The following is a 26,739-nucleotide window of genomic DNA, read 5'->3' as shown; positions in this document are numbered from 1 at the left end:
AGAATTTCTGTTCGTTTTAAGTTTTAATGCTGCTCCTTACTTCCAGCTGAAAAATCTTTTTCATATTTATTTTTTTTTTCTTTTTATAATGCTAGTAAATCTTGCGCTCCCTTCATGGAAATTTTCTTCCCCCATAAAAAATTCCTCGGTGCAAAGTTCCCCCAGCATATCCCCCTCTTTTCAACCCCTCCCCCCAACCAAAAAATCCTCCTGAAAACGTCTGTACACTTCCCAATAACCATTACTGTATGTAAGCACTGGTCAAAGTTTGTAACTTGTAGCCCCTCCCACGGGGACTGTGGGGGAGTAAGTCGTCCCCAAAGACATAGTTATAAGGTTTTTCGACTACGCTGAATACAATGGCTATCTCAGAATTTTGATCCGTTGACTTTGGGAAAATAATTAGCGTTGGAGGGGGCCTAGATGCCCTCCAATCCTTTTGGTCACTTAAAAAGGGCACTAGAACTTTTCATTTCCGTTAGAATCAGCCCTCTCGCAACATTCTAGGACAACTGGGTCGATACGATCACCCCTGGGAAAAAAAAAAACGAACAAACAAATAAACACGCATCCGTGATCTGCCTTCTGGCAAAATATACAAAATTCCACATTTTTGTAGATAGGAGCTTGAAACTTCTATAGTAGGGTTCTTTGATACGCTGAATCTGATGGTGTGATTTTCGTTAATATTATATGACTTTCAGGGGGTGTTTCCCCCTATTTTCTAAAATAACGCAAATTTTCTCAGGCCCGTAACTTTTGATGGGTAAGACTAAACTTGATGAAACTTATATATTTAGAATCAGCATTAAAGTGCGATTCTCTTGATGCAGCTATTGGTATCAAGATTCCATTTTTTAGAGTTTTGGTTACTATTGAGCCGGGTCGCTCCTTACTACAGTTCGTTACCACGAACTGTTTGACTGGGGCAAGTCCAGGTTTGCAATGTGCTTATAAGCACACTATTATGCAGTCTTTATAAACAGCTTTAAAAACGAGAACTAATTAAATAAAAAAACACTATTTTAATAGTTTAAATTTATTTCTTGAATTTAAAGAAGGCATTAAAACTTAGAACTATCAGAACATATTGTAAAATGTCCATCAATTGCCAACTATACTAGAGAGTATTCCATTTAATAAAAGTATAGGTAGAATAAAAACTACTGCTACTACTAACAGTTCACTTGAGCACCAAGCTGTCTGTGGCAAACATACCTATAGACGCTTCTCCTCCATTCCATCCTATTTAACCTTCACTCTTGACTCCGTCCTATTGAACTCCCATTCTCTTTAAATTCTGTCTTGCGACCTCTTCCCATTCCATTCAGGGACGATATCCTTTTTATTTGGACGATCTCAAGAGTCATGGCTGGACAGCCCAGTTTCAGGCAACTTGTCATCTCTCATCTGTACAACGTCACCTAGCCTGTCTATCCTCTCTTTAATTATAGCCATAAAAAGTGGGATCAAACCATATTTTATTACAGCATCTTGGTTAATATACGATCTTATCTTCCTCGGATTTTTGAGGTACCTACGTTTCAGAGCCATACCTCCATATTCTAATTTTAGTTGACATACTTATCTTCATATTCTTCCAAACGTTTTTCAACTTTGAGAAAATACCTTTTGTCTTGGCTATTCTACATTTTGCAAGTTCATTGCGTCCACCATTTGTACTAGTAATTAACACCGGTAAGTGAAGCTATCCACTTCATCGATTTTTTCTTTACCTAACATCACCTTTCACCCTCATTTATTCTTATTTTAAACAACGTAGGCTTACTAACATAAATTTTTAAGTCCATTTTGGACCTCCGAACTCTCAAATCACAAAAAAATTCATTCATTTCTTGAAGGTTTTTATCTAGAACACTGAACAGTCGAAGCATAAAAAAGTTTTTATCTTCCCGTTTGATGCCATGCTTTTCCTTAGCCTTAGGCATGAACCATTAGAGTTTAAACAAGGTCCATCAATACAGTATGTATAGGCGGAGATAGAACACCTCCATGCTCAACTCCAAATTTCACATCGAGCCAGCTACCAACCTCACTTCCTACCCTAACCGTAGCAACAAAATATCTTTCATATAAGAGAGATACAGCCAACCTAAATGCACTTTGGACTCTTAAATCTTATAACCAAGATTGGTGATATGCCTGCCATTATAATGCGGCACCACAAGCTATCAATATTGTAACGTTGAAAAAAAACTCATAAAATGATATTAGAATATCAAGTTAATTAACAAGTTAAATATTATTTCCCCGTTCGTCTTTAAAAATTCTATATGTTTAATTCTTTTGCTCCTTGAACCCATCTGAGGTACGTTTATGCTTGAAAACCGTAATTTTTAAAGATTTGTGTTCTCTGATTTTGTTCTTTTTTATAAAGTTTTTGGGGCAGACCACATTTTTGTCAGTGTTGCCATGTTGAATCATGAAACTAGGAAGTAAAACGAACTATTTAAATTCAACAGCGCTTTTATTCATAAGAATTCCAACATAAAGAATCTGCTGATTTCCAAAGAAAACTGCACCTTTAAAGGAAAGCTACATCTTCTTAAGCTATTTGGTAACACATTTTGTATCTATTCATCGCAGATTTTTCATCCACATTTTTTTTTTTTTTTTTTTTTTTTTTTTTTTTTTTTGATGCCTGCTACTAGCAAAAACTGTTTAGGGTCACTGCATATGGGGGTCTTTTTAATTAAAGACTGAATTGCCATTCAGTTTGAGTTTCGACTTAACCAGTTCATTCAGGTATTATTTTCACGGTCCTTGGTAATGCAAATGTTTTTGTCTTTTATAAAAAAAGGCAAGATTAATGGCAAAAATATTAAATTTCAACCCTGTACGTGAAATAGGACTAATTACCTAATCGTTTTTTTGTGGGGGGGTACCGTTTTTATTAGGAGTCTGAGAAAACGTGGTGGACCCAGCCTTTAGTTAGGTTAATTCATTTTTGTTTCATTGTAATTTTAATGTGAGTTTACATTTTTTTTGTACAAGTATGATGCTGTTGACAATGTTGACAAGTGCTGTTGTATGATGTATGATGAGGTCCTCGGTAATTCGAATGTTTTTGTCTTTTACAAAAAAGCCAAGGTTAATGACAAAAATATTAAATTTTAACCCTGCATATGAAACTAGGACAAATTACCTAGTTGTTTTCGTTTTTTTGTGGGGAAGGGTACTATTTTTATTAGGAGGCTGAAAAAACGTGGTTTACCAAGCCTTTAGTTAGGTTAACTCATTTTTGTTTAATTGTAATCTTTATGCGAGTTTACTGTTTTATGTACAAGTATGATGCTGCTTATTTCAGGATTAACCCTTTGTCACTTGTTGAAATATGTGGTATAGTAATGGAGCAAATTGTGGACGTGAATGATCAGATATCTTTCATTAAGAAAATTGAAACCAAAGTTCCTTCGAGCACTGAAGCTAAATCCCTCTGTCGAATTTTCGCTGGGCATCGAATTCTTCATGTACTAAAAGATGAAGCTGGCGCTAAGGTTTGTAAAAATGATTTTCTTTTCTTATGACTATAATCTTAACTTCAAAAATTTTTATGGTTTCGATCCTATTTAGATTTTCCTTTAAGATTACCTGACGTAATTCTATCTGAATAAATCGTATCACTATTTGCAGTGAAGATGAAATTCTTTCACTTGTGGTAAGTTCAAACATGTCAGAATTTGTAAAGTCCTTTAATTGTTTTGCCACTGCCTTCAACTTGGAATTTTTTCAGGAGACCGAGTTTTTCTTTGAAGAGTGAAAATTTAGAGTTATTTTTGGAATGAATCTAATAACCTTACGAGATATCACAGAAAAAAATCAAGTTGAAAATAACGTAAAATCCTTATTGGATGCATTCAAACATAGCATTCATCATCATCATCATTTTATTTATAACCCATCACAGAAAACTGGGCAGAAAGCCCAGAAAAAGACAGAGTAAAAACCAAGAAAAGATAAAAAGACAACATAAATAAAAACACACTTTGACAACTACAAACAAGGGACGAGCAGAAATGACCAAAGATGGGAAAACTTCTGGCATTCGGTAGTGAAATCACAAATACGCTTCTCAATAACTCCAGCTGGCTTTACCAAATTATTATATAAAGAAAAATAAGATGAAATGAATTGTTGAACGATGTTTTTTATCACATAAGGAATGTCTTTTTGAATAGTATATAGTTTTGTTTTTAAATTTTAACTCCATCCCTTTCAATGTCAAGCCTATCCTCATATGTTGAGATTCTGGTAATTTTTCCATATGAGTGTAAATCACCTGTTTTGGTGTTTTTAATTAATCTGCCCCCTCCCCCTCCTAAAAAATATCTAGCCTTCAGAAATAAGCTCCTGTATGCGTTGCTTAATACTCTTCTTATAGAAGCTAAACGATGATAATCGAGCGATTTTTCTTCTGCTTTGAGCTTTTTTGGCGCGGAAATTGATCTCTCGATCAAGCTTCTGATAAAAAATCTCGACTATAGATTTTAGGTGAAGATGATCAGTGCGAGTCAGGGTGTGACGAGCAACTTTTGTCACCTTAATCCCGATGGGGATTATGCTCGAGATTTCTCAATAACGCCAAGATAATGCTATTGTAGAATAGTATGCCACTATTAAGATAAAAAAAAAAAAATAAGTAAAAAAATAAATTTAATTAAAATCGAATAGTTGTGGTCATCAAGCCATGGCTAATTGTAGAAAAAGCCAAGACAGATAGTCCAATTGAGTAAGAAGCAATTCTGGTATTAATCCCTCTTATTAGGATCGTATAAAAATTATGTTAGTTCATTTGTTAATAGATAGATATGTCTGCATATTATCCGTCCATACGTCACTCCTAGGGCAGTAGAACTAAGGTAGATAGTCGTAGAGCTAAGATAGTCACAGAACCTATAGTTTTCCAAGTGTTTGGCTTTGAATTAAAATTGAATAGTTGTGGGCACCAGGTCATGACTAATTGTAGAAAAAGCCAAGACAGGTAGTCCAATTAAGTGAGAGGCAATTCTGGCATTAACCCCCCTTATTAGGCTTGTATTAAAATGACGTTTGTTCATTTGTTAATAGATAGATATGTCTATATATTATCCGTCCATCTGTCACTCCTAAAGCAATAGAACTAAGATAGATAGTCATAGAGCTAAGATAGTCGTAGAACCTATAGTCTTCCGATTGTTTAAAATCCAGTTTTTAAGCGGCTTAACAAAAAAAAGAAAACATGGCCGATTTAACTTGAAACTTTTTTTTTTTATCGAACTTAATCCTTATTACAAACAATGCCTGTGGATTAAATGACTTTCAAAAAATGGTCTCGTAGTCAATTAGCAAGTTTCAGATTAGTAATTCGTAAGTAAGAAACCCGAGTTAGTTTCAGATTAAAGCGATTATTATATTCGGACAGAGTATGAAAAAGGCATCGAGCACAATGTTCACCTTGTTTGTGGTTCTGTAATTTAAACTGCTCCAAATTCACCCGTTTGGCTCAAAGTGGATGGAAAAAATAGTAACCTTGGCAATCTACCATCCTTCATTCTCAAAATATGTTTTAGCCATTAGAGTCGTCTTTATGTCTTTTGTATTTTATTTATGTTATCCGTAAAAAAAAAAGAAAAATAAACATCTTAATTGTCTGTATATAGGATATTTCGCATGTTCTAGATTTTTTACTTATTCGCTTCATCGACTTATAACACTAGCATTGTAAATTAATCTCTGGTCAAAAAAGGCCCTTTGATATGTCCGGATGTTGCAGATGCTATGGTGAAAAATTCGCATCTTTACCCAGTTTGAAAGATCCTTCGTTTCAGCTTTTATGTTTTGATAACGGTTATTTACTCTTTCCACTGCAGTTATTGTTGTTGGAAGTTTGTGTTCTCGTTTTTTCTTCTTCCTTTTTTACTGCTCCATATTGTGCTGTCCATTGTGGGTCAGAAATAAATAAACTGTTATTGTGGCATCGCTTATACTACTCCTGGAAACAGAATGAATAAAAACGCAAAAAAACTACCATGAATTTGTTATTTAAGAAGTACTTATTATTCGTATGTTTGACCCTCACTTGAATATGCTTGTTCTCATCCCTGTCTCATCAAAGATCCTGTATAAAACAGATAAAAAATCTGAGAGTTCCTATGTCATTGGTGGAGAGGATTTTAGTCAACTTTGTTTGGAAAAAAGATGACTGGACTTAAATGCCTACAATCTTTTCATCATATCGTTCATCCTAAAGAGTTTCTGAAAAAATTCTGGTCTTAACATGACAAAACCAAAATAGAATTTGGAACGAAGATAAAGCGAAGGTAATCCCAGCTGGTAAAAATAAGAAAAACATCAAAATATTTCGGTCAAGACCTTAGCTTATTCGTTCTCATTGACGAACACAGAATAAAAATTAAAAATAAAGCTAGTCCAAAGGTCAATATGAAAAAACAAATATTAAAAACAAACACTTAAATAAAAGAATCTCTATTTAAGTAAATGTTGTCTGTGATTGTCATTTATGTTGTCCTGTGGAGTTTTGTCGGTATTTCTTATTCTTAAATCTTATTATTATTTCTTATTCTTAAACCTTCTTAAACCGGAATTTCTTATTCCACTATTTCTTTATTAGTCTCTTATTATAGATCCTATTATTATTTGAACTTTGGACTTTTGTGGACTTTAAACTTTGTTTTTTTTATCTTCGCTATGAGTTTTTTTTTGTTTTTTGTTTTTTTTTTTTCGTTTTGGCATATTCTCCCTCTATAGCAAGTGAACTTTGGACTTTAGTGGACTTTTTAACTTTGGTTTTTTATCTTTGCTGTGAGTTTTTTGTGGACTTTTGAACTTTAGTTTTTTTTTTTATCTTTGCTACGAGTTTTTGTTTTATTTTGTTTTGTTTTTTTCGTTTTGGCATATTCTCCCTCTATAGCAAGTGAACTTTGGACTTGAATGGACTTTTTAACTTTGGTTTTTTATCTTTGCTGTGAGTTTTTTTTGTGGACTTTTGAACTTTAGGTTTTTTTTATCTTTGCTATGAGTTTTTGTTTTGTTTTGTTTTTTCGTTTTGGCATATTCTCCCTCTGTAGCAAGTGAACTTCGGACTTTAGTGGACTTTTTAACTTTGGTTTTTTATCTTTGCTATGAGTTTTTTTGTGGACTTTTGAACTCTAGTTTTTTTTTATCTTTGCTATGAGTTTTTTTTTTTTTTTTTTTTTTTTTTTTTTTTTTTTTTTTTTTTTTTTTTTTTTTTTTTTTTTTTTTGGCATATTCTCCCTCTATAGAAGTGAACTTTGGACTTTAATGGACTTTTTAACTTTGGTTTTTTATCTTTGCTATGAGCTTTTTTGTGGTCTTTTGAACTTTAGTTTTTTTTATCTTCGCTATGAGTTTTTTTTTCGTTTTGGCATATTCTCCCTCTATAGCAAGTAAACCTTGGACTTTAGTGGACTTTTTAACTTTGGGTTTTTATCTTTGCTATGAGTTTTTGTTTTGTTTTGGCATATTCTCCCTCTCTACCAAGAGAACTTCGGACTTAATAACCATGCAAAATTAACTGAAAAATGCTGTAGGCTTTTGCTTAGCAAGATTTTCACTTCGGCCACAGAAAGATATCATAGAGATCTAGAGATATATAGATATATCAAAGAGAAATTTTTTGCAGTATGTTTTTGTCATTTAAGCCGTAATTTTTTTGCCATTAAGTTTTTCTATTTTAAACATTTTCCAAGTTTTGGTCTTTCCAGGTTTTCGTTATCTTTTTGTTGACCTTGAAGCAGAACTTGTTACTTCAGAACTTTGTTAATTTTTTTTTTTGCTTTTAGTTCATTTTTTTTTATGTTGATGCTTATGTTAGCTTAATGTTAGTGAAGTGAATGAACAAATTCATGCAGTATTTACGTTATATTTTATATGATGATTAAAAAGTTCGTCCTTTCAGATTTAACTGCACACTCAGAAATCTAGAAAAAATTAGAAAAAGGTTTTATCTCAAAAGGCAGTGAAAAATGAAAAATAATTGCAATTCTTCCATGGCGGCAATGCTAGGGAAAATTTAATGTTTTAAGATCCAAATGAAAGCTTGGGATGGACAGGACATTTCAAAAAGTACTCTTCAGCAACTTTTATGTCATGGAAGTTCATAGCTATTCCAAGTTAATTTTTTTATGGTTTTAAGAAATTTTTGGTATTTTAGGCTACAATTGAAAGCTTGTGCCTATCATGTCAATCCTTAACAGTTCAAAGACAACTTTTGTGTCATGATTGCCTATAGCTTTTATTTTCCAAAACTATTTTAAAAAGAGAGCTTGTGGCGCGGGTAGAGACCTGTTAGATTTGCTCTAGACCAGAGGATCTTCTCCGGAAAAGAGAATCTGAGTGCCAATAAGTTGCTTTACTATGTATTCATGAGATTGTGATTTATCTTCATTTATATTTAATATATAATAATAAAAATTTCTCATATGATTAAGGTTTCCTATATCTATTCAGAATAGCCATTATTAGCTAAATTGGTGGAAAAGTAAGGCGTGATTTTAGCATTATACCTTTCCCCCAAAAAAATTATTTTTCTGAAACTCCAATTTCGGATCTGCTAAAGATAATTAAAAATTTTTGTGGATGTATTTGGCAAGATTTTAACCGAATCGATGGATATGTCTATTTGGATGCAAAAACTTAGCTATGTGATAATAGTGTGAAATGTCTACAAAATTTCATGAGAATTATAATGAATTTATAGAAAAATATTGAAGAAGTTGAGGAACTATTGGATTCGGTTGACGGCGTGACTCCAGTTCATGGTCGTTTCTACTTGCTCCAAAGTGATTTGTTCAGAATCCAAGGAAAACATGCCGAGTATTACAGATCAGCTTTAAGGTAATGCTCTAACACATTACATGCTTTTGTAATTAAGCTTGCCTATACTTTAATAGTTTTCATCTTGAAAGGCTTTTACTATGTTCTATTGTTGTCTTTTTATTCCTGCAAAAATCAAGTCGAATTATTTATTTATTGATAACCCACAAATGAACAGTGAAAATGACATCAACATATATACATATATAACACAACAGCAAAAATAACACAAACCACAACAATAAAAACACAACAACAGTTACTGTTCGACTGAATGAATCTTCTTCTCTCTTCCTCCATTTCAACCTTTTTAAAGCATTTTTGCAGGAATAAAAAGACAACAATAGAACATAGTAAAAGCTTTTCAAGAGCTTTTCTTGAAATGCTTTTACTATGTTCTATTGTTGTCTTTTTATTCCTGCAAAAATCAAGTCGAATTATTTATTTATTGATAACCCACAAATGAACAGTGAAAATGACATCAACATATATACATATATAACACAACAACAAAAATAACACAAACCACAACAATAAAAACACAACAACAGTTACTGTTCGACTGAATGAATCTTCTTCTCTCTTCCTCCATTTCAACCTTTTTAAAGCATTTTTGCAGGAATAAAAAGACAACAATAGAACATAGTAAAAGCTTTTCAAGAGCTTTTCTTGAAAGGCTTTTACTATGTTCTATTGTTGTCTTTTTATTCCTGCAAAAATCAAGTCGAATTATTTATTTATTGATAACCCACAAATGAACAGTGAAAATGACATCAACATATATACATATATAACTAACATATATAACACAACAACAAAAAATAACACAAACCACAACAATAAAAACACAACAACAGTTATAGTTCGACTGAATGAATCTTCTTCTCTCTTCCTCCATTTCAACCTTTTTAAAGCATTTTTGCAGGAATAAAAAGACAACAATAGAACATAGTAAAAGCTTTTCAAGAGCTTTTCTTGAAAAGCTTTTACTATGTTCTATTGTTGTCTTTTTATTCCTGCAAAAATCAAGTCGTGTTATTTATTTATTTCTAACCCACAAATGAACAATGAAAATGACACTGCAGAGTAATGAAAAATAAGAAGAAACAACACAAAAATATCCTAACTAACATACATAACACAACAAAAAACAACACAAACCACAACAATAAAAACACAACAACAGTTATAATTCGACTGAATGAATCTTCTTCTCTCTTCCTCCATTTCAACCTTTTTAAAGCACTTGATTTTTGCAGGAATAAAAAGACAACAATAGAACATAGTTAAAAGCTTCTCAAGAGCTTTTCTTGAAAAGCTTTATAACCCCAAGACTAATTGAATCCCAGCCTAATCTATGATATTCTAAATATAATTGAACATTTCTATTTAAAACCAAATATGTACTAACAAGCTGAACAGATAGCACATATGCTTAGTGCTTTAAATAGTACATTTAAGGGCGTCAGTACACTTCAGACAGAACACATTTATAGTGGCCTACTTCAGTATCGCAAATAGTATACAAACGGAGACAGGATCCGTTTTACATTTATACATTTGATAAAATAAAATCAGAACTATTCTCCTACAGATTGAACTTTTTGGTAATTTTTCAATAGCTTCTTAAAAATTGTTTATCACAACTATGGATTTGGGTCGGAATTGACTTCCTGATTTTTGGCCCAGTATAACGAATGCTGAAAACGCTTTTGATGGTAGATGTATTTCACAGGAAAAATCTGATCTATGAATCGTTGTGTAATTATGTTAATGAGAATTAGTTGGGAAAAATCCTAGAAAAATCTCAGACAACTTGTCATGCAAATAATAACAGCTAATATTAGAAATAAAATTTCGCAAGTTTCATAAAAGCCACTTAACCGAAGATCTAGAATTAAATTTAAAAATATCCTCATTGATTAATTTTGAAGTATTTGACGAGATTTAAGAAAAGATGAAAAGTTAAAAGCCCAGGCAGAAATACAGTAAAGGAAATATGGATGAATGAAGGAACAATAAAAGGTTTTATCCTTCTTTTTAACTTTAAAAATATCCTCGTTGATCAATTTTGAAGTATTTGACGAGATATGTGGAAGGATGGAAAGTTAGAAGTCCAGGCAGAAATACAGTAAAGAAAATATGGATGAGAAGGAACAATAAAGGGTTTATTCTTCTTTTCTCTTTTTTGATTCAAGCTATTCAGTATGACTATTATTGTATTATTAAGGGATCTGTTTCTGACGTCTTGACAAGCTTCTCAGGGGCTGCTTAGTCTTTAACTGTCAATAAATCCAAAATGCAGGTAAGGTAATGCAACCTAATAGAAGAAACACTCCAGCACATGATGTCTTACTCTTTAAACACGGATAAATTAAAAAAAAAAAGTTACTAAGACTGCCTCTGCAATAAAAGATATTTCCTGATAGAAACCTATTCAATTCGTAAAAATGTATATAAGAATGAAAAAATATTATTTTATTGTTTAATTTATTTTTTCGATATTAAGTTGATACAGAGTAATTGCAATGGATTCGAAGACAGTCAGAAAGTGTCAGTAGAAAAAGTCGCGAATCATATTTTACATTCAAGTATATTGGCATGTTATTTTATACTATAATAGTATAAAATTATAGTATATTTTATAATATAGTTTTATACTATTAATAGTTATACTATAACTTTTTAGTTCTATTATAATTATATTAATCTCGCTTGGGACCTGACCCCCGGCCCTCTATTATTATATATTATATTATTATTATTTTTTAACTGGATATTTCGAACACATATACAGTGTTCATCATCAGCAGTAAAACTGACTGCTGATGATATTACTGACAGCAGTAAGTTTTACTGCTGATGATGAACACTGTATTTGTGTTCGAAATATCCAGTTAAAAATTTTTGTATCTGCTCACTGTCGATTAAAAAGGTTTCATCCCTATTTTGAACTGTTATACTTTCGTCATGGAAAGGCAGTGTGGTCTTCGAAGTTATCTATATTAAGTATAATTATAGTAAGTATTGCTAATCTCACTTGAGACATGATCCCTCTGCCCTCTAAGCCCATGGAGTAAGTTCCAGGTAGACAGGACGAAATCCCATCCCACTGGGAATAATGTAGTAATTTAATGGGGAGAAGGAAGTAACGTTTTTAGCTAAGAGGCATGCAATCCTGTGAATCATGTAACCACACTTTTAACACGAATACGACGTTAAAATGCTAGTTCCTGGAACAAGAAGTGTCATATGTGCAGCATCATATATAATTCTCCTTATTCTTAGCTTATTCTCCTGTCTACATATTCATTGATAGTTTAGAATACATAAATTTAATATGCGGTGTTTACTACTGTAGTAGCGCAAAAATCCTGGAATTGGATGGAAGGAGGTCTTCAGGAAGAAATTGAGGGAAATTGGAACTTCTTGGGAAGGTGTAAAGAGGAGGTTTTAAATAGATTGTGGCGGAAAGAAGAGCGTGCGTATCTGTGTTGGCCTCAGGTGGCTTGGTGCTGCAGTGAGTTATTAGTAGTAGTAGTAGTATATTTGTATTTATATGTTGTATGCATATGTTATGTGTAACTCACTGTTCAACTCACTGTTCTACAGTGAGTTGTGGGTAGTTGTAGTAGTAGCGTTGTTATTTTTGTCGTGAACCTTATTTACAAAAAAAAAATACGAATTGTTAGATTGCTCTTCGTTTTTTTTTTTTTTTTTTTTAGTATATAGCAAAATTAAACCACAGTCAAATGTCAGACTAACTCCCCATGTAATCGATAAATAAAGCAGCGTATTATCTTCCTGAAATAGTAAGCTAACTGGCTTTAGCACTGAATGCAAAAGTAAAAAAAGAAAAACGGAGACAGACATTAATCGAGCTGAATGGGAAATTCTTATTAGTATAATATATCAAATATTAGCGTCCGATTGTCTCCCATTACGAAAGTAAATGTTCGTCATTTTATTAACATTGATTGTTCAAGGTTTCTTGGTTGCACGGATATCAGCACATTATCAACGGAGGAGGCTCATACACATGCCTTCTTACTGGGAATGGCTGCTTTGCTCGGAGAAGGAGTGTACAATTTGGGTGAATTGGTGAGTATTATTGTGAATTGAATTACATCATGGTTTGTATGATTATTAAGTTTCCGTAACACACAAGCTGTCAATAATGTGAAAATAGTCACGTGATGTTATACAACAGATAAAGGTTTCTTGGGGTAGATTTACAATTAGAGTGGGTTGGTTTCCGAAGGCTCATTGGAGTGTTTATTTTGTTGTACTTTCTTTCTTGTGCGTAAAAACAAGCATTTATATCTGATTATATAGAGTGTATACACCACAGTAAATATATCTAGACAGTATGATCATCTCCTATGTCAACCATTAGTGGTGGTGGGACAGCTATGCAACTCCTCCAGAGAACATTTGAACCAAGAGAAAAATAAGCGACATTAGCTTTTTTCATGGTTAGCACGCGTGTGGTAGTAATATTCACAGCCTGGAGAACAGGAAGAAAAATAAGACGAATTGAGCGTCTTGGGGACAAGGAAAAAATGTAATACATTGAAGAGATAAGAAAGAAAAAAGAAAGTAATTGGTCTTGCTGTAATAATGCGAAAGGTAAAGGTAACATAGGTTTGAGAATGGAAACGAAAACAAAGAATGAATTAAGAGGATAATCAAGGAAAACACAAGTTTTATTTGTACAATGCCATAGCGTGATGACATTTGATTAGGAAGTTTGGCGCTTCGCATTGATATTCCAGTTCCATAGTTTTATCTTTTTTTTCAAAGTGAAATTATGTGTTCGACATGAATGTTGACTCGCAGCTAATTTAAATTTAGTCAATCTCTTTTTTCATATATGTTTATTGATATTGGTTTGATATTTACGATCTGTAGTACTGAGGAGCTATGGTGCTGAAGAATATAAATGAGGAAAGATTCAAGGGAATATTTTCCTTACCAAGAAGAAAAATGCTTTGACGCTCCATGGCGCAATGTTAGTATCTAAAACCACAGATTATTGTGAAACCTAATAGATAATCTATGCTAAAACTACTTGGTTGCCCCTTTGCGGTAAAACATTTTGTGGCAAATTTCGAATATTCCCGCCGCTTCGCGGATCCCTATTCCACTATTTATTAGATTCCGGCTGTTTCTCTGATGCAGCGTTGATCAGAAGTTAGAACTGGAAATTCCCATATTTCCTAAAATCTAATCCAAACCCCCTTATTAAAATTCCTGGATTCGCCACTCAGTCAAGTCATAAGCCATACCTTGGAGACGGCGTAGTAGTGTACCACTTCGCCGGCTCACCCCGCTTCTTTCTGCTTTCGCAATCATAAATAATACAGGTTCACACGATTTTTCAAAGTTGCTCCACCTACTGACAAATATACAATGAAGCGCTTAACCAAAGGAAATAGGAGGGGCTTTTATACGCGCCCAGACCCTTGGTGATAGATATTTTTTAGTTAAATCCTACTACCTAGATATGTGTACTGTGGTATACAATCGGCATGCTCTATTAAAAAGTGACACATTTTATACGTAGATTGGGAAGTATAATCAATTTTGACTCGGGCCAAGGCTAGTTGAAATATCAAGTTGAATATTTATGGAAAATTATTTTGGGGAGGAAGGATTTCGCTTTTCTTGTATATAGGGGTGGGACGAACCATTATAGTTAGGTTTTATTCTTAAAATTTTGTGTTCTATAGCGTAACTTCCATTTGTTTCTTCTTTCTTATAATTAGGAGTATCTGTGCGTATGTTGTTTATTTATAATTGTTTTGCTGTAAAGGTGGGAAAAGATGGAACAGTGCTTTTGCGTTTGGTTGACTACAAAGTAGAAATAATGAGTGTAGTCCTTTAGCTATGGATGAAGCAGGCATTGTTCTCGTCAAGTGATGCTTTTGAGGAGGCCTGGCTGGTTCTTTACCAGCACTCTTCGACTGGGCCTGGCTGGTCCTGTGCCGACATCTTTAATTTGAATCTGTGTCCAAAAAATTTTTTATAAAGGTCTCACTAATATCAAGAACCTAAAATTCAATACCACATCATTAGAGCTTTAACCTATTTTTGACAGTTGCCATAAAGTTGCCCTTATTATCGATCATCGAGATCTTCGTTAGGTTTTGAATATTGTTATATCAGAAATAGATTCGATGTTAATTTAAGACTTTTTAAATTTGTCTGATACAGGAACCCAATCTGCATTTATACAGTTTATCACCAACTTGATTTTTACGGCACTTGGTATTTACCAAGTAACATATAGCGATCGCAAATTCTGTCGGTCTGTCTGTCTTTTGATCCCGGTTTTGCAAGTTTAGGCAGTTCCAGATAAGCTAGGACGATGAAATTTGGCTGGCGTATCAGGGACCAGACCAGGTTAAATTAGAAATAGTCGTTTCCCCGATTCGATCATGTGGGGCGGAGTGGGGGGATGGTTATTTCGGAAAATTAGAAAAAAGAGGTATTTTTAACTTACAAACGGGTGATAGGATCTTAATGAAGTTGACATTTAGAAGGATATCGTGTCTCAGAGCTCTTATTTTAAATCTTAACCGGATCCTGTGACATTAGGGGGAGTTGGAGGAGGAAACCTAAAATCTTAGAAAACGCTTAGAGTGGAGGGACCGGGATGAAACTTGGTGGGAAAAATAAGCACAAGTCCTAGATACGTGATTGATATAACCGGAACGGATCTGTTTTCTTTGGGGAGTTGGGGGGGGGGGGGTTAATTCTGAAAAATTAGAAAGAATGAGATATTTTTAATTTGCGAAGGAGTGATCGGATCTTAATGAAATTTCATATTCAGAAGGACCTTGTAACTCAGATCTCTTATTTTAAATCCTGACCGGGGGGGGGGGGGAAATCTAGGAAAAACGCTTAGAGTGGAGAGATCAGGATGAAACTTGGTAGGAAGAATAAGCAAAAACCAAGATACGTGACTGACATAACTGGAACGGATCCGCTCTCTTTGGGGGAGTTGGAGAGGGAGGGTAATTCGGAAAAATTAGAAAAAATGAGGTATTTGTAACTTGCGAACGGGCTATCAGATCTTAATGAAATTTGATGTTTAGAAGGATCTTGTGCTTCAGAGCTCTTATTTTAAATCCCGACCAGATCTATTTTAAATCCCTGACATTGGGGGAAGTTGGAGGAGGAAACCGGAAATCTTGGAAAACGTGAAAATTGAGGTATCTTTATCTTATGAATGGGTGATCGGATCTTAATGAAACTTGATACATAGAAGATCTTATGTCTCAGATGCTACATTTTCAATTCGAATCGGATCCGGGGACAAAGGGGGTTGGAGGAGAGAAACAGAAATCTTGGAAACGGGAAATCTTGGAAAACGCTTAGAGTGGAGAGATCGGGATGAAACTTAATGGGAAGAATAAGCACAAGTTCTAGATACGTGATTGACATAATTGAAACGGATCCGCTATCTTTGAGGGAGTTGGGGGGGGGGGGATTTCCAGTGCTTTGGCGAGTTCGGTGCTTCTGGACGTGCTAGGATGATGAAAATTGGTAGGCGTGTCAGGGACCTGCACAAATTGACTTGATAACAGTCATTTCCCCGATTTGACCATCTGGGGGGCTGGAGGGAGAGGAAAAATTGAAAAAATAGGCATTTTTAACTTACGAATGGGCGATCGGATCTTAATGAAATTTGATATTTAGATGGACCTTGTGTCTCAGAGATCTTATTTTAAATCCCGACCGTATCCGGTGATATTGTGGGAGTTGGAGGGGGAAACGGGAAATCTTGGAAAACGCTTAGAGTGGAGAGATCGGGGTGAAACTTGGTGGGAAGGATAAGCACAAGTTCTAGATACGTGATTGCTATAACCGTACTGAATCCGCTCTCTTTGCGGGAGTTGGGGGGGGGTGTTAATTCGGAAAAATTAGAACAATTGAGGTATTTTTAACTTAAGAACGGGTGACCTTATCTTAATGAAATTTGATATTTAGAAGGAACTCATGTCTCAGAGCTCTTATTTTAAATCCCGACCAGATCTGGTGACATTGGGGGGAGTTGGAGGGGGAAACCGGAAATCTTGGAAAACTCTTAGAGTGGAGAGATCGGGATGAAACTTGGTGGGTAGAATAGCAAATGTCGTAGATACGTGATTGACGTAACCAGACTGGATCTGCTCTCTTTGGAGGAGTTAGGGGGTGGGGGGTCAGTGCTTTGGTGAGTTCGGTGTTTCTGGACGTGCTAGGACGATGAAAATTGGTAGGCATGTCAGGAACCTCCACAAATTGACTTAATAAAGTCTTTTTCCCGGATTTGACTATCTGGAGGGCTTAAGGGAGAGGAAAAAATAGAAAAAATGAGGTATTTTCAACTTACAAGTGGGTGAACGGATCTTAATGAATTTTGACATTTTGAAGGACCTCGTGTCTCAGAGCTCTTATTTTAAATCCCGACCGGCATTAAGCTTCTGATTTTCCTTTTAAATAAATCTGTTGATTCTTAGAATTTTGCTAGAGCTCGTGCCATATGAGCTCTATATCAGTTGGTCTTGACAACAGATATAGATAGACAAAAAAAAAATTGTCTGTAGAATCCCAGTAATTTCGCTTCGCTTTTTTCTTCTCTTCGTTTCGGTTTCTCGGGACCAGCAGGGTTTCTATATCAACGCTGAATTTCGTTTTTTTTTTTTTTTTTTTACTTGAAATAAAATGAAATGATTTCTACTGTTCAGATATCTATGCAGCATTTTTTCAGTGCGAGGGACAATAAAAAAATAAATTATTGGTAGTTTGAATGAGAAGTGCCAAGAATTTTCGTTGCCCCCCCCCCTTGGGTACGTCCCTGTAGTTTTGACATCATTTTGCTATTTTCAGCTGGCCCATCCAGTCTTGGAGACGTTGCGTACAACTGAAAAGGGCTGGCTCATTGACGTGCTCTTTGCTTTTAATAGTGGCAATATCGCTGGATTTGATAAGTTGCGTCCATTTTGGTCTACTCAAGCAGATTTAGTTGCCAACGAAAGGTTGCTACGACAGAAGCTGGTCCTTTTAGCTCTCATGGAGGTTTGTCGTTTGTTTCCCTTTTCTTATTTTTGTAAGTTAGTGTGCAGCTAGATGCGTTAGTAATTGGATGAAATTTTTCTTCGTCTTAAACAAAATTTGTGTCCATATTAACCCTTAAGCAAGTCTTGTGTAATAAGCGATTGTGGCCGTAAACTCAAGAGAAAACCCGTTTATTTATACGTATATTTATTTAGTTGTAAAATGTATTAACCGAGTCCCACTATCTCAGTGGGTAGAGACTGTGACCGACAAGACTCTTAATCACAGGGTCCTTGATTTGAGCCATACGCTTGACGTTATTACTGTTTGTCAAAGGTACAGGTATTAAGGTTTTTTTGGGAGGGGGAAGTCAAATTTGCATTTTGGGAGTAAAAAATCGATATTCAACTCTATTATTCAACTCAACGATATTCAGATTGGGATGGGTTTTTTCTTTTCCCTAACGAGTATTTCCAAAACTATAGTTTGGTAAGTGTACCCTGTTTTGTTTCACGGCTGAGCATTGGTTTACGATTTCATTTGTGTGTCTGGGGGGAAGGGGATAAAACAATTTTAATTCAATCCTCACAAAAGGTTCATGTTTCTGTTTGAGCCTGTCTTCTGATTGGCTCTGCTACTAGTATAGCCATATATGCGCCCAGGATTCTGGCTATTTTCTCTGCACCGTCCGAAGAGGAATGTCTTTAAGACTACTTTTTTTTTGGCTAAGAGAAGCTTCAAAGAACGTTCGAGTATGATTGTATTAATATTACTTTCCTTAAATCTTCAGTGATACACTGTATACAACCCAGTGTTCGGACTCGCCTATAAATTCCAATAAATTCCTATATTTTAATGCACTCCTATAAAATGCCTATATTTTGGCTACAATCCTATTATTCCTATATTTTCGGCTGAAGAGCACTAAGAACATCGCTCATGATTTGCAATTTTCTGTTTTTTGGTGTACATTGATAATTAATTACAACTGTTGAGCTTTTTGAACTTAACTAAGGCTTTATGTTGGGCTTAGTAAGCTGCTTCTGCCTGGGCTATGCTGTTGTGTTGACTTAGTAGCCTATGTTTTGTTTTTTGTCATGTTGGGCCTGTCCGAAATGAGCGAAGATCAGTATATAGGCTAGCAGTCTCTGCTTAATGAGACTGGAGTTCTTGCGACTTATGTGTTTCCTGGCTGAACGCTATCTGGCTGATGTGAATACGGCCCAGTTATTCAAATGGGCTATTCTAAGATAGTTGCTAATTGAGGGAAGTATAAAAGACGTGCACTGGGTAGACGTGCTACATTCTGTGATCAATCTGTCCTTTATCTATCTGGTCTTTATCCCCTTCTAAAGAAAAATGATGTCAGATTCGGACTTTTTATTTCAGATATTGTAAATTTTTACCTTATCTCTCCCCTTGGTATAGCAATGGTAAGATAATTCGTAAGTTTGATGTCCCTGATATAAGTGCAAAGTTTGCCCTCCTTCATGGAAGATTGTCGGAATCAGCTTTTTATCGTTTATCGCCTCACCATCCTTTGGTCCCTCTGTTTGGTTAATCTCATTGTAGCATAGTGTTTTTTTGGCACTTGGTATTAACCAAGTGACATATAGCAATCGCAAATTCTGTCGGTGTGTTTGTCTGTCGGTCCTGGTTTTGCTACTTTAGGCTTTTCCAGGTAAGCTAGGACGATGAAACTTGGCAGGCGTATCAGGAACTGGACCAGATCAAATTAAAAATAGTCATTTTCCCGATTTGACCATCTGGGGGGGGGAGTGGGGGCCCGATAATTCAGAAAAAATAGAAAAATGAAGTATTTTTAACTTACGAATTGTTGATCAGATCTTAATGAAATTTGATGTTTGAAAGGATATCGTGTCTCAGAGCTGTTATTTTAAATCCCGACCGGATCTGGTGACATTGGGGGGAGTTTGGAGGGGAAACCTAAAATCTCGAAAAACACTTAGAGTGGAGGGATTGGCCTGAAACTTGTTGGTAAAAATAAGCACAAGTCCTAGATACATGAGTGACATAACCAGAACGGATCCGCTCTCTTTGGGGTAGTTGGGAGGGGGGGTTGATTCTGAAAAATTAGAAAAAATGAGGTATTTTTAACTTACGAACGGGTGATCGGATCTCAATGAAATTTGATATTCAGAAGGATATCGTGTCTTAAAGTTTTTATTTTAAATCCCGACCGGATCTGGTGACATTGGGGGGGGGCGTTTGGGGTGACCTAAAATCATGGAAAACGCTTAGATTGGAGGGATTGGGCTGAAACTTGGTGGGAAAAATAAGCACAAGTCCTAGATACATGATTGACATAACCAGAATGGATCCGCTCTCTTTGGGGTAGTTGGGAGGAGGGGTTGATTCTGAAAAATCAGAAAAAATGAGGTATTTTTACCTTACGAACGGGTGATCGGATCTCAGTGAAATTTGATATCCAGAAGGATATCGTGTCTTAAAGTTCTTATTTTAAATCCCGACCGGATCTGGTGATATTGGGGGGGGGCGTTTGGGGTGACCTAAAATCATGGAAAACGCTTAGATTGGAGGGATTGGGCTGAAACTTGGTGGGAAAAATAAGCACAAGTCCTAGATACATGATTGACATAACCAGAACGGATCCGCTCTCTTTGGGGTAGTTTGGGGGGGGGGGGTTGATTCTAAAAAATTAGAAAAAATGGGGTATTTTTAACTTGCGAACGGGTGATCGGATCTCAATGAAATTTGATATTTAGAAGGATATCGTGTCTCAAAGCTCTTATTTTAAATACCGACCGGATCTGGTGATATTGGGGGGAATTTGGGGAGACCAAAAATCATGGAAAACGCTTAGATTGGAGGGATCGGGATGAAACTTGGTAATTTATGTGACCATGTATCTCACGCCGTCTACCACAGATCTGATCCTGAGGACTTCCGAATCCTATATTTGGCCTATATTTGGGCTCGAGAAATCCTATAAAAATAGGACAGAGCCTATAATTTGAAACGAACCAACCTGTCCGAACCCTGACAACCATGTAACTGATCGCTGGTGCTATTGCATCAAAAGAAGAGATAATGCTGTGGCATTATGCTATGCCCTAGTTAATGCTATGGTAGTCTTACTATATGATTTTTTTCCCGGCTGTTGTTCTAGTATTTTTATGGCACTTGGTATTTACCAAGTGACAAATAGCGATCACAATTCCTGTCCGGCGGTCTGTCTGTCCATCTCTCAGTCCCGGTTTTACTAGTTCGGGCACTTCCAGATAAGTTAGAACGATGACAGTTGGCAGGTGTATCAGGGACCAGACCAGATTAAATTAGAAATAGTCGCTTACCCGATTCGACCATCTGGGAGGAAGCGATCAAAGGAGATATTTTCGAGATATTTGAGAAAAATTTTATTTGAGATAAAGTAAATGATTTTTGTTTTTATTTGTGTCTCCTTGGTCTAGTGGTATGATTCTCGCTTTGGGTGAGACAGTTCCTGGGTCCGAATCCTGGATGAAGATCTGGAAGAACAACAAAGAAGATCTGAAACTAGATACGTGATTGACATAGCGATCGCTGGAAGTCGGCAGGCGTATTAGGGACGGGACCAGATAAGAAACAGTCGCTTCCCCGATTCCACCATATGGGGGGTGGGAGTGGAGGGATGGTTAATTCGGAAAAATAAAAAAAAATGAGGTGTTTTTAACTTACGAACGGGTGATCGGATCTTAATGAATTTAGAAGGATCTCATGTCTCCGAGCTCTTATTTTAAATCCCGACCGGATCTTGTGACTTTGGAGTGAATTGGAGGGGGAAACTGGAAGTCTTGGAAAACGCTTAGAGTGGAGAGATTGGGATGAAAATTGCTGGGAAGAGTAAGCACGAATCCTAGATACGTGATTGAAATAACCAGCCCGTATCCGCTCTCTTTGTGGGAGTTTGGGGGGGGGGGTCAAGTGCTTTGGCGAGTTCGGTGCTTCTGGACGTGCTAGGACGATGAAAATTGGTAGGCGTGGCAGGGACCTGCACAAATTGACTTGATAACAGTCGTTTCCCTGATTCAGCCATCTAGGGGGGCCACGAGGGGAGGGTGGGCTCATGAAAATTTATGTATATCATACAAATGGGTGATCGGATCTTAATGAAAATTGATATATAGAAAGATCTCATGTCTCAGATTCTCCATTTTCAATTCGGATCGGATCTGAGGACATTGGGGATGGAGGGGGAAGCGGAAATCTCGGGAAACGCTTAGAGTGGGAAGATAGGAATGAAACTTGATGGGAAGAATAAACACAAGTTCCAGATACGTGATTGACAACCGGACCGGATCCGATCTCTCTGGGGGAGTTGAGGAGGGGAGATTTCCAGTGCTTTGGCGAGTTCAGTACTTCTGGGCGAACAGCAAAGTCGATAACTCTAGTACCGAGTCTAATTTTAGGTTCCGACTTCGTCACTAGTGCCTTATGAGCTCTTGGCTCTTGTTTTTAATACATTTAGATATTTTTTCTGAAAAAATTAGAATCAATCAGATTTGGTGTGTCATAAAATGCTTCGACAACAAAAGCTGCTCCTTTCACCCTTCATTACACTGGTAAATCACTTAATATAAATTTTGTAAAAAGTTGCGTCCTCCTTATAAAACCCTTCAAAAGTGTGGCCGTATCTGTACAAAGGAGATATGGGCAATTCTCTATGGAGGGGCAGGAGCCATCGAAAGCCGACGGTCCTTGAGTCTTCTTCTTTTAAGTAAAAAGAAATCTTTCTAGAATGTTCAAGCCGACTGACTTTGCTGACGTTGTGTGCCTTAAATCTTCAATGACGCATTAATATATGTTTATTTTACTCTCTTTATATGCCTGTGTTTTACTGACGTTGTATGCCTCTGACATGTTCATTTTACTGACGCTATCTTATTTTAATGACGACGCATTTCTGAAGTGATACGCCTTAAATCTACAATGGTACATTAATTTTTGTTTATTTTACTGACATTAATATGTATTTTACTAACGTTTAGCGCCTGTCACATTTTCGTTTTACTGAAGTTGGGTTATTATACTGATGATGTATTACTGACGTTTTTTGTCTTAAATATTGAATGTGTTTATTTTATAATAATTGAAATGATCACGGGTTTATCAGGTACAAGGAAGAAAATGAAATTTAGTATACTTTTAGTTAATATAATGGGATTCTATAAAATACGTTTATTTTTTCTGCTGAGATTTTCATGTAAATGTTTTGTAGACATTTTACTTATTTTTGCTTCAATTATCTTATTATATTTTTGTTGTTATTTCGATAATGATATTTTAGTTTTAGTGACCCAATTCTGTTTTGCTTTGTTTTGGTTTATTGTTGTAAGCATTTACGATTAAATTAGCATGATACTATTGGAAATCTACCAGTCTTGCATCATTTCAGGATCAGGAGGTAGTTTACGAGTCCCATTGTAATATTGAATGGTCCTTGTTTGAGCTTAATTAACCGCAACATTAGAGAAATACATTTGTAGGCTTAATAACCAAATGTGTCCGTATTTCAAGTGCTGTTCAAACAAGCATTTAAAGACGGTTTTTATACTGGGAGGTTTGTCATTTCCATCAATTTAGGTGTGGTTAGAAATCAGCTGGTTCTAGTTCTATTGTCATTCCTTTTCTTCCTCCTTTAGATGACCTTCCAGAGATCAGCGACTCAACGTCTACTTACCTTCACCGAAATTGCAAATACTACAGCCTTACCTGAAAATGAGGTAAAATATTTTTTTTCATATTTTCATATTGTGTTTTTATGGCACTTGGTATTAACCAAGTTACATATAGCAGTCGCAAATTCTGTCGGTCTGTCTGTCTGTCTGTCGGTCCCGGTTTTGCCACTTTAGGCACTTCCAGGTAAGCTAGGACGGTGAAATTTGGCAGGCGTATCAGGGACCGCAACAGATTAAATTAGAAATAGTCGTTTTCCCGATTTAACCATCTGGGGGGGGCGGTTAATTCGGAAAAATAGAAAAAATGAAGTATTTTTAATTTACGAACGGTTGATCAGATCTTAATGAAGTTTGATTTTTGGAAGAATATCGTGTCTCAGAGCTATTATTTTAAATCCCGACCGGATCTGCTGACATTGGGAGGGGGAAACCTAAAATCTTAGAAAACACTTATCGATCCTTACACGATCCTTACAAGGGATCGGGATGAAACTTGGTGGGAAAAATAAGCACAAGTCCTAGATACATGATTGACCTAAACGGAACGGATCCGGTCTCTTTGGGGTAGTTGGAGGGAGGGGGGTTAATTCTGAAAAATTAGAAAAAATGAGGTATTTTTAACTTACGAACGGGAGATCGGATCTCAATGAAATTTTTTTTTAGAAGGATATCGTGTCTCAAAGCTCTTATTTTAAATCCCGACCGGATCTGGTGACATTGGGGGGAGTTTGGGGGGACCTAAAGTCATGGAAAACGCTTGGATTGGAGGAATCGGTATGAAACTTGGTGGGAAAAATAAGCAGAAGTCTTAGATACGTGATTGACATAATTGGAACGGATCCGCTCTGTGGGGGGGGGGGGACTTAATTCTGAAAATTAGAAAAAAATGATGTATTTTTAACTTATGAAGGAGTGATCGGATATTCATGAATTTTGATATTTAGAAGGACCTCGTAACTCAGATCTCTTATTTTAAATCTCAACTCGATCCAGCGTCATTGGGGGGGGGGGGGGGGGACCGGAAATGCTAGAAAATACTTAAAGAGGAGAGATCAGGATGAAACTGGATGGGAAGAATAAAAACCTTTCTAAGATACGTGACTGACATAACCGGACCGGATCTGCTCTCTTTGGTGGAGTTGGGATGGGGGGGGGGGGGGTAATTTGGAAAAATGAGGTATTTGTAACTTACGAAGGGGTCACCAGATCTTAATGAAATTTGATATTTAGAAGGATCTTGTGCTTTAAAGTTCTAATTTTAAATTCTGACCAGATCCTGTGACATTGGGGGGAGTTGGAGGGGAAAACCGGAATTCTTGGAAAACGTAAAAATTGGGGTATTTTTATCTTACGAATAGGTGATCGGATCTTAATGAAACTTGATATATATGGAAGGATCTTATGTCTTAGATGCTCCATTTTCGACTCGAATTGGATCTGGGGACATAGGGGGTTGGAGGAGGAGGGAAACAGAAATATTGGTAAACGCTTAGAGTGGAGAGATCGGGATGAAACTTGATGGAAAGAATTTTCACAAGTTCTAGATATGTGATTGACATAATTGGAATGGATCCATTCTTTTTGGAGGAGCTGGGGGGTGTTAATTTGGAATAATTAGAAAAATTGAGGTATTTTTAACTTTAGAACGGGTGACCAGATCTTAATGAAGTTTTTTAGAAGGAATTCATGTGTCAGAGCTTTTATTTCGAATCCGAACGAGATATGTTGACATTGGGGGGAGTTGGAGGGGGAAATCTTGGAAAATGCTTGGATTGGAGGAATCGGCATGAAGCTTGGTGGATAGAATAAGCAAATGTCTTTGATACGTGATTGACATAACCGTACTGGATTCGCTCTCTTTGGGGGAGTTAGGGGGAGGGGTTTAGTGATTTGGCGAGTTTGGTGCTTCTAGACGTGCTAGGACGATGAAAATTGGTAAGCTTGTCAGGTAGCTGCATAAATTGACTTGATAAAGTCGTTTTCCCAAATTCGACCATGTGGGGGGCTTAAGGGAGAGGAAAAATTATAAAAAAATGAGGTATTTATAACTCACGAGTGGGTGATCGTATCTTATTGAATTTTGATATTCAGAGTTATATCGTGACTCAGAGCTCATATTTTAAATCCTGACCGGCATTAAGCCTCTGATTTTCCTTTTAAATCAATCTATTGATTCTTAGAATTTTTTAGAGCTCATACCATATGAGCTCTTGGCTCTTAGCTCTTCTTGCCTCGTCACAAGTGCCATATGAGCTCTTAGTTCTTGTTCATATCGTGTTTGTATATACTATTGGACTGCACCATATATTGTATAGGCCTTATACCATATACCACCTGTGTTTGCCATGGAGATTTCTTTTTTTTTTAATACTGTTAAAATACGAGAAAAGTACTTTTTTGGATACGTTGTTGATCCACTTTACACACCGGATACAATTCAATACTCTTAATTAATTCAATAACAAAACAATTTAAATATCAATATACAGAGTGCTAAAGGTACAAACAGACTTGGTGACTAAGGGCGATGTGCAGAGAACCGTCAATACTCGAAAAAACGGCTATTTTTGGGGGGATTGAGGGGCCCGTTCGACTAGTCTCAAACGAGTCCCCTCCTGGGTGCAAGTATCTTGTTTGTAGTAGTCATCTTCTTCGGCTACTGATAATGGGCCTTAGGGATGTCTCTATCTTTGTGTATTTTTTTCCTTGAGCTTTTCCTCGAACGCAAGACTTTGTGAAAGGGTGTACGTTTGGATACTTTATGGGACCAGCTTCTTAATAATGCCTAAAAGTAGACCTTAGATGTGTATTCAATGGGTGGTGGATACATTCTCTTTAAATAGGAAACTCGTATGTTACAATATAAAATAATTGCCCTTTGTCTCTAATTACCCATTGTTATTCCAGATATCAAGAAAAAAAATTTAAAAGAATTGTGGTATGCTTGCCAGATTAAAAAGGCAGTTTGGTAAGAATTGCGTAGGGAGGCTTTACAGTGTAATGTTTGCACCCCATATATTTTTAACATGCCGGTTAGGAAGTTTTTTAGCAAGGCTGAATGCCTTATAATCAGCAGACAGTTCGTCAGATTGTAGGATTTTCCCCGGCCTTCCCCGGTGGAACAGAGTGAAATCTGAAAACA

At 36.0% G+C, this 26,739-nt stretch overlaps 1 protein-coding gene across 5 annotated transcripts in view; it reads left to right on the top strand.

Annotated features, from left to right (window-relative positions):
- LOC136031803 (26S proteasome non-ATPase regulatory subunit 13-like) overlaps positions 1-26,739 on the top strand; it is a 181,887-nt gene that overhangs the window by 145,340 nt on the left and 9,808 nt on the right. For all 5 annotated transcript variants that reach the window (XM_065711605.1, XM_065711604.1, XM_065711606.1 and 2 more), the window contains 5 exons: positions 3,329-3,518; positions 8,741-8,877; positions 12,843-12,957; positions 17,731-17,919; positions 23,562-23,642. In XM_065711605.1, the coding sequence (XP_065567677.1) occupies positions 3,329-3,518; positions 8,741-8,877; positions 12,843-12,957; positions 17,731-17,919; positions 23,562-23,642 (712 nt within the window). The remainder of the gene's footprint in view (positions 1-3,328; positions 3,519-8,740; positions 8,878-12,842; positions 12,958-17,730; positions 17,920-23,561; positions 23,643-26,739) is intronic.

Source organism: Artemia franciscana, chromosome 10 (assembly GCF_032884065.1).
Source record: "Artemia franciscana chromosome 10, ASM3288406v1, whole genome shotgun sequence".
NCBI classification, from domain to species: Eukaryota; Metazoa; Arthropoda; class Branchiopoda; order Anostraca; family Artemiidae; genus Artemia; species Artemia franciscana.
Note: the sequence above shows the minus strand (reverse complement) of the source record. Positions and strands in the feature narration are given on the sequence as shown.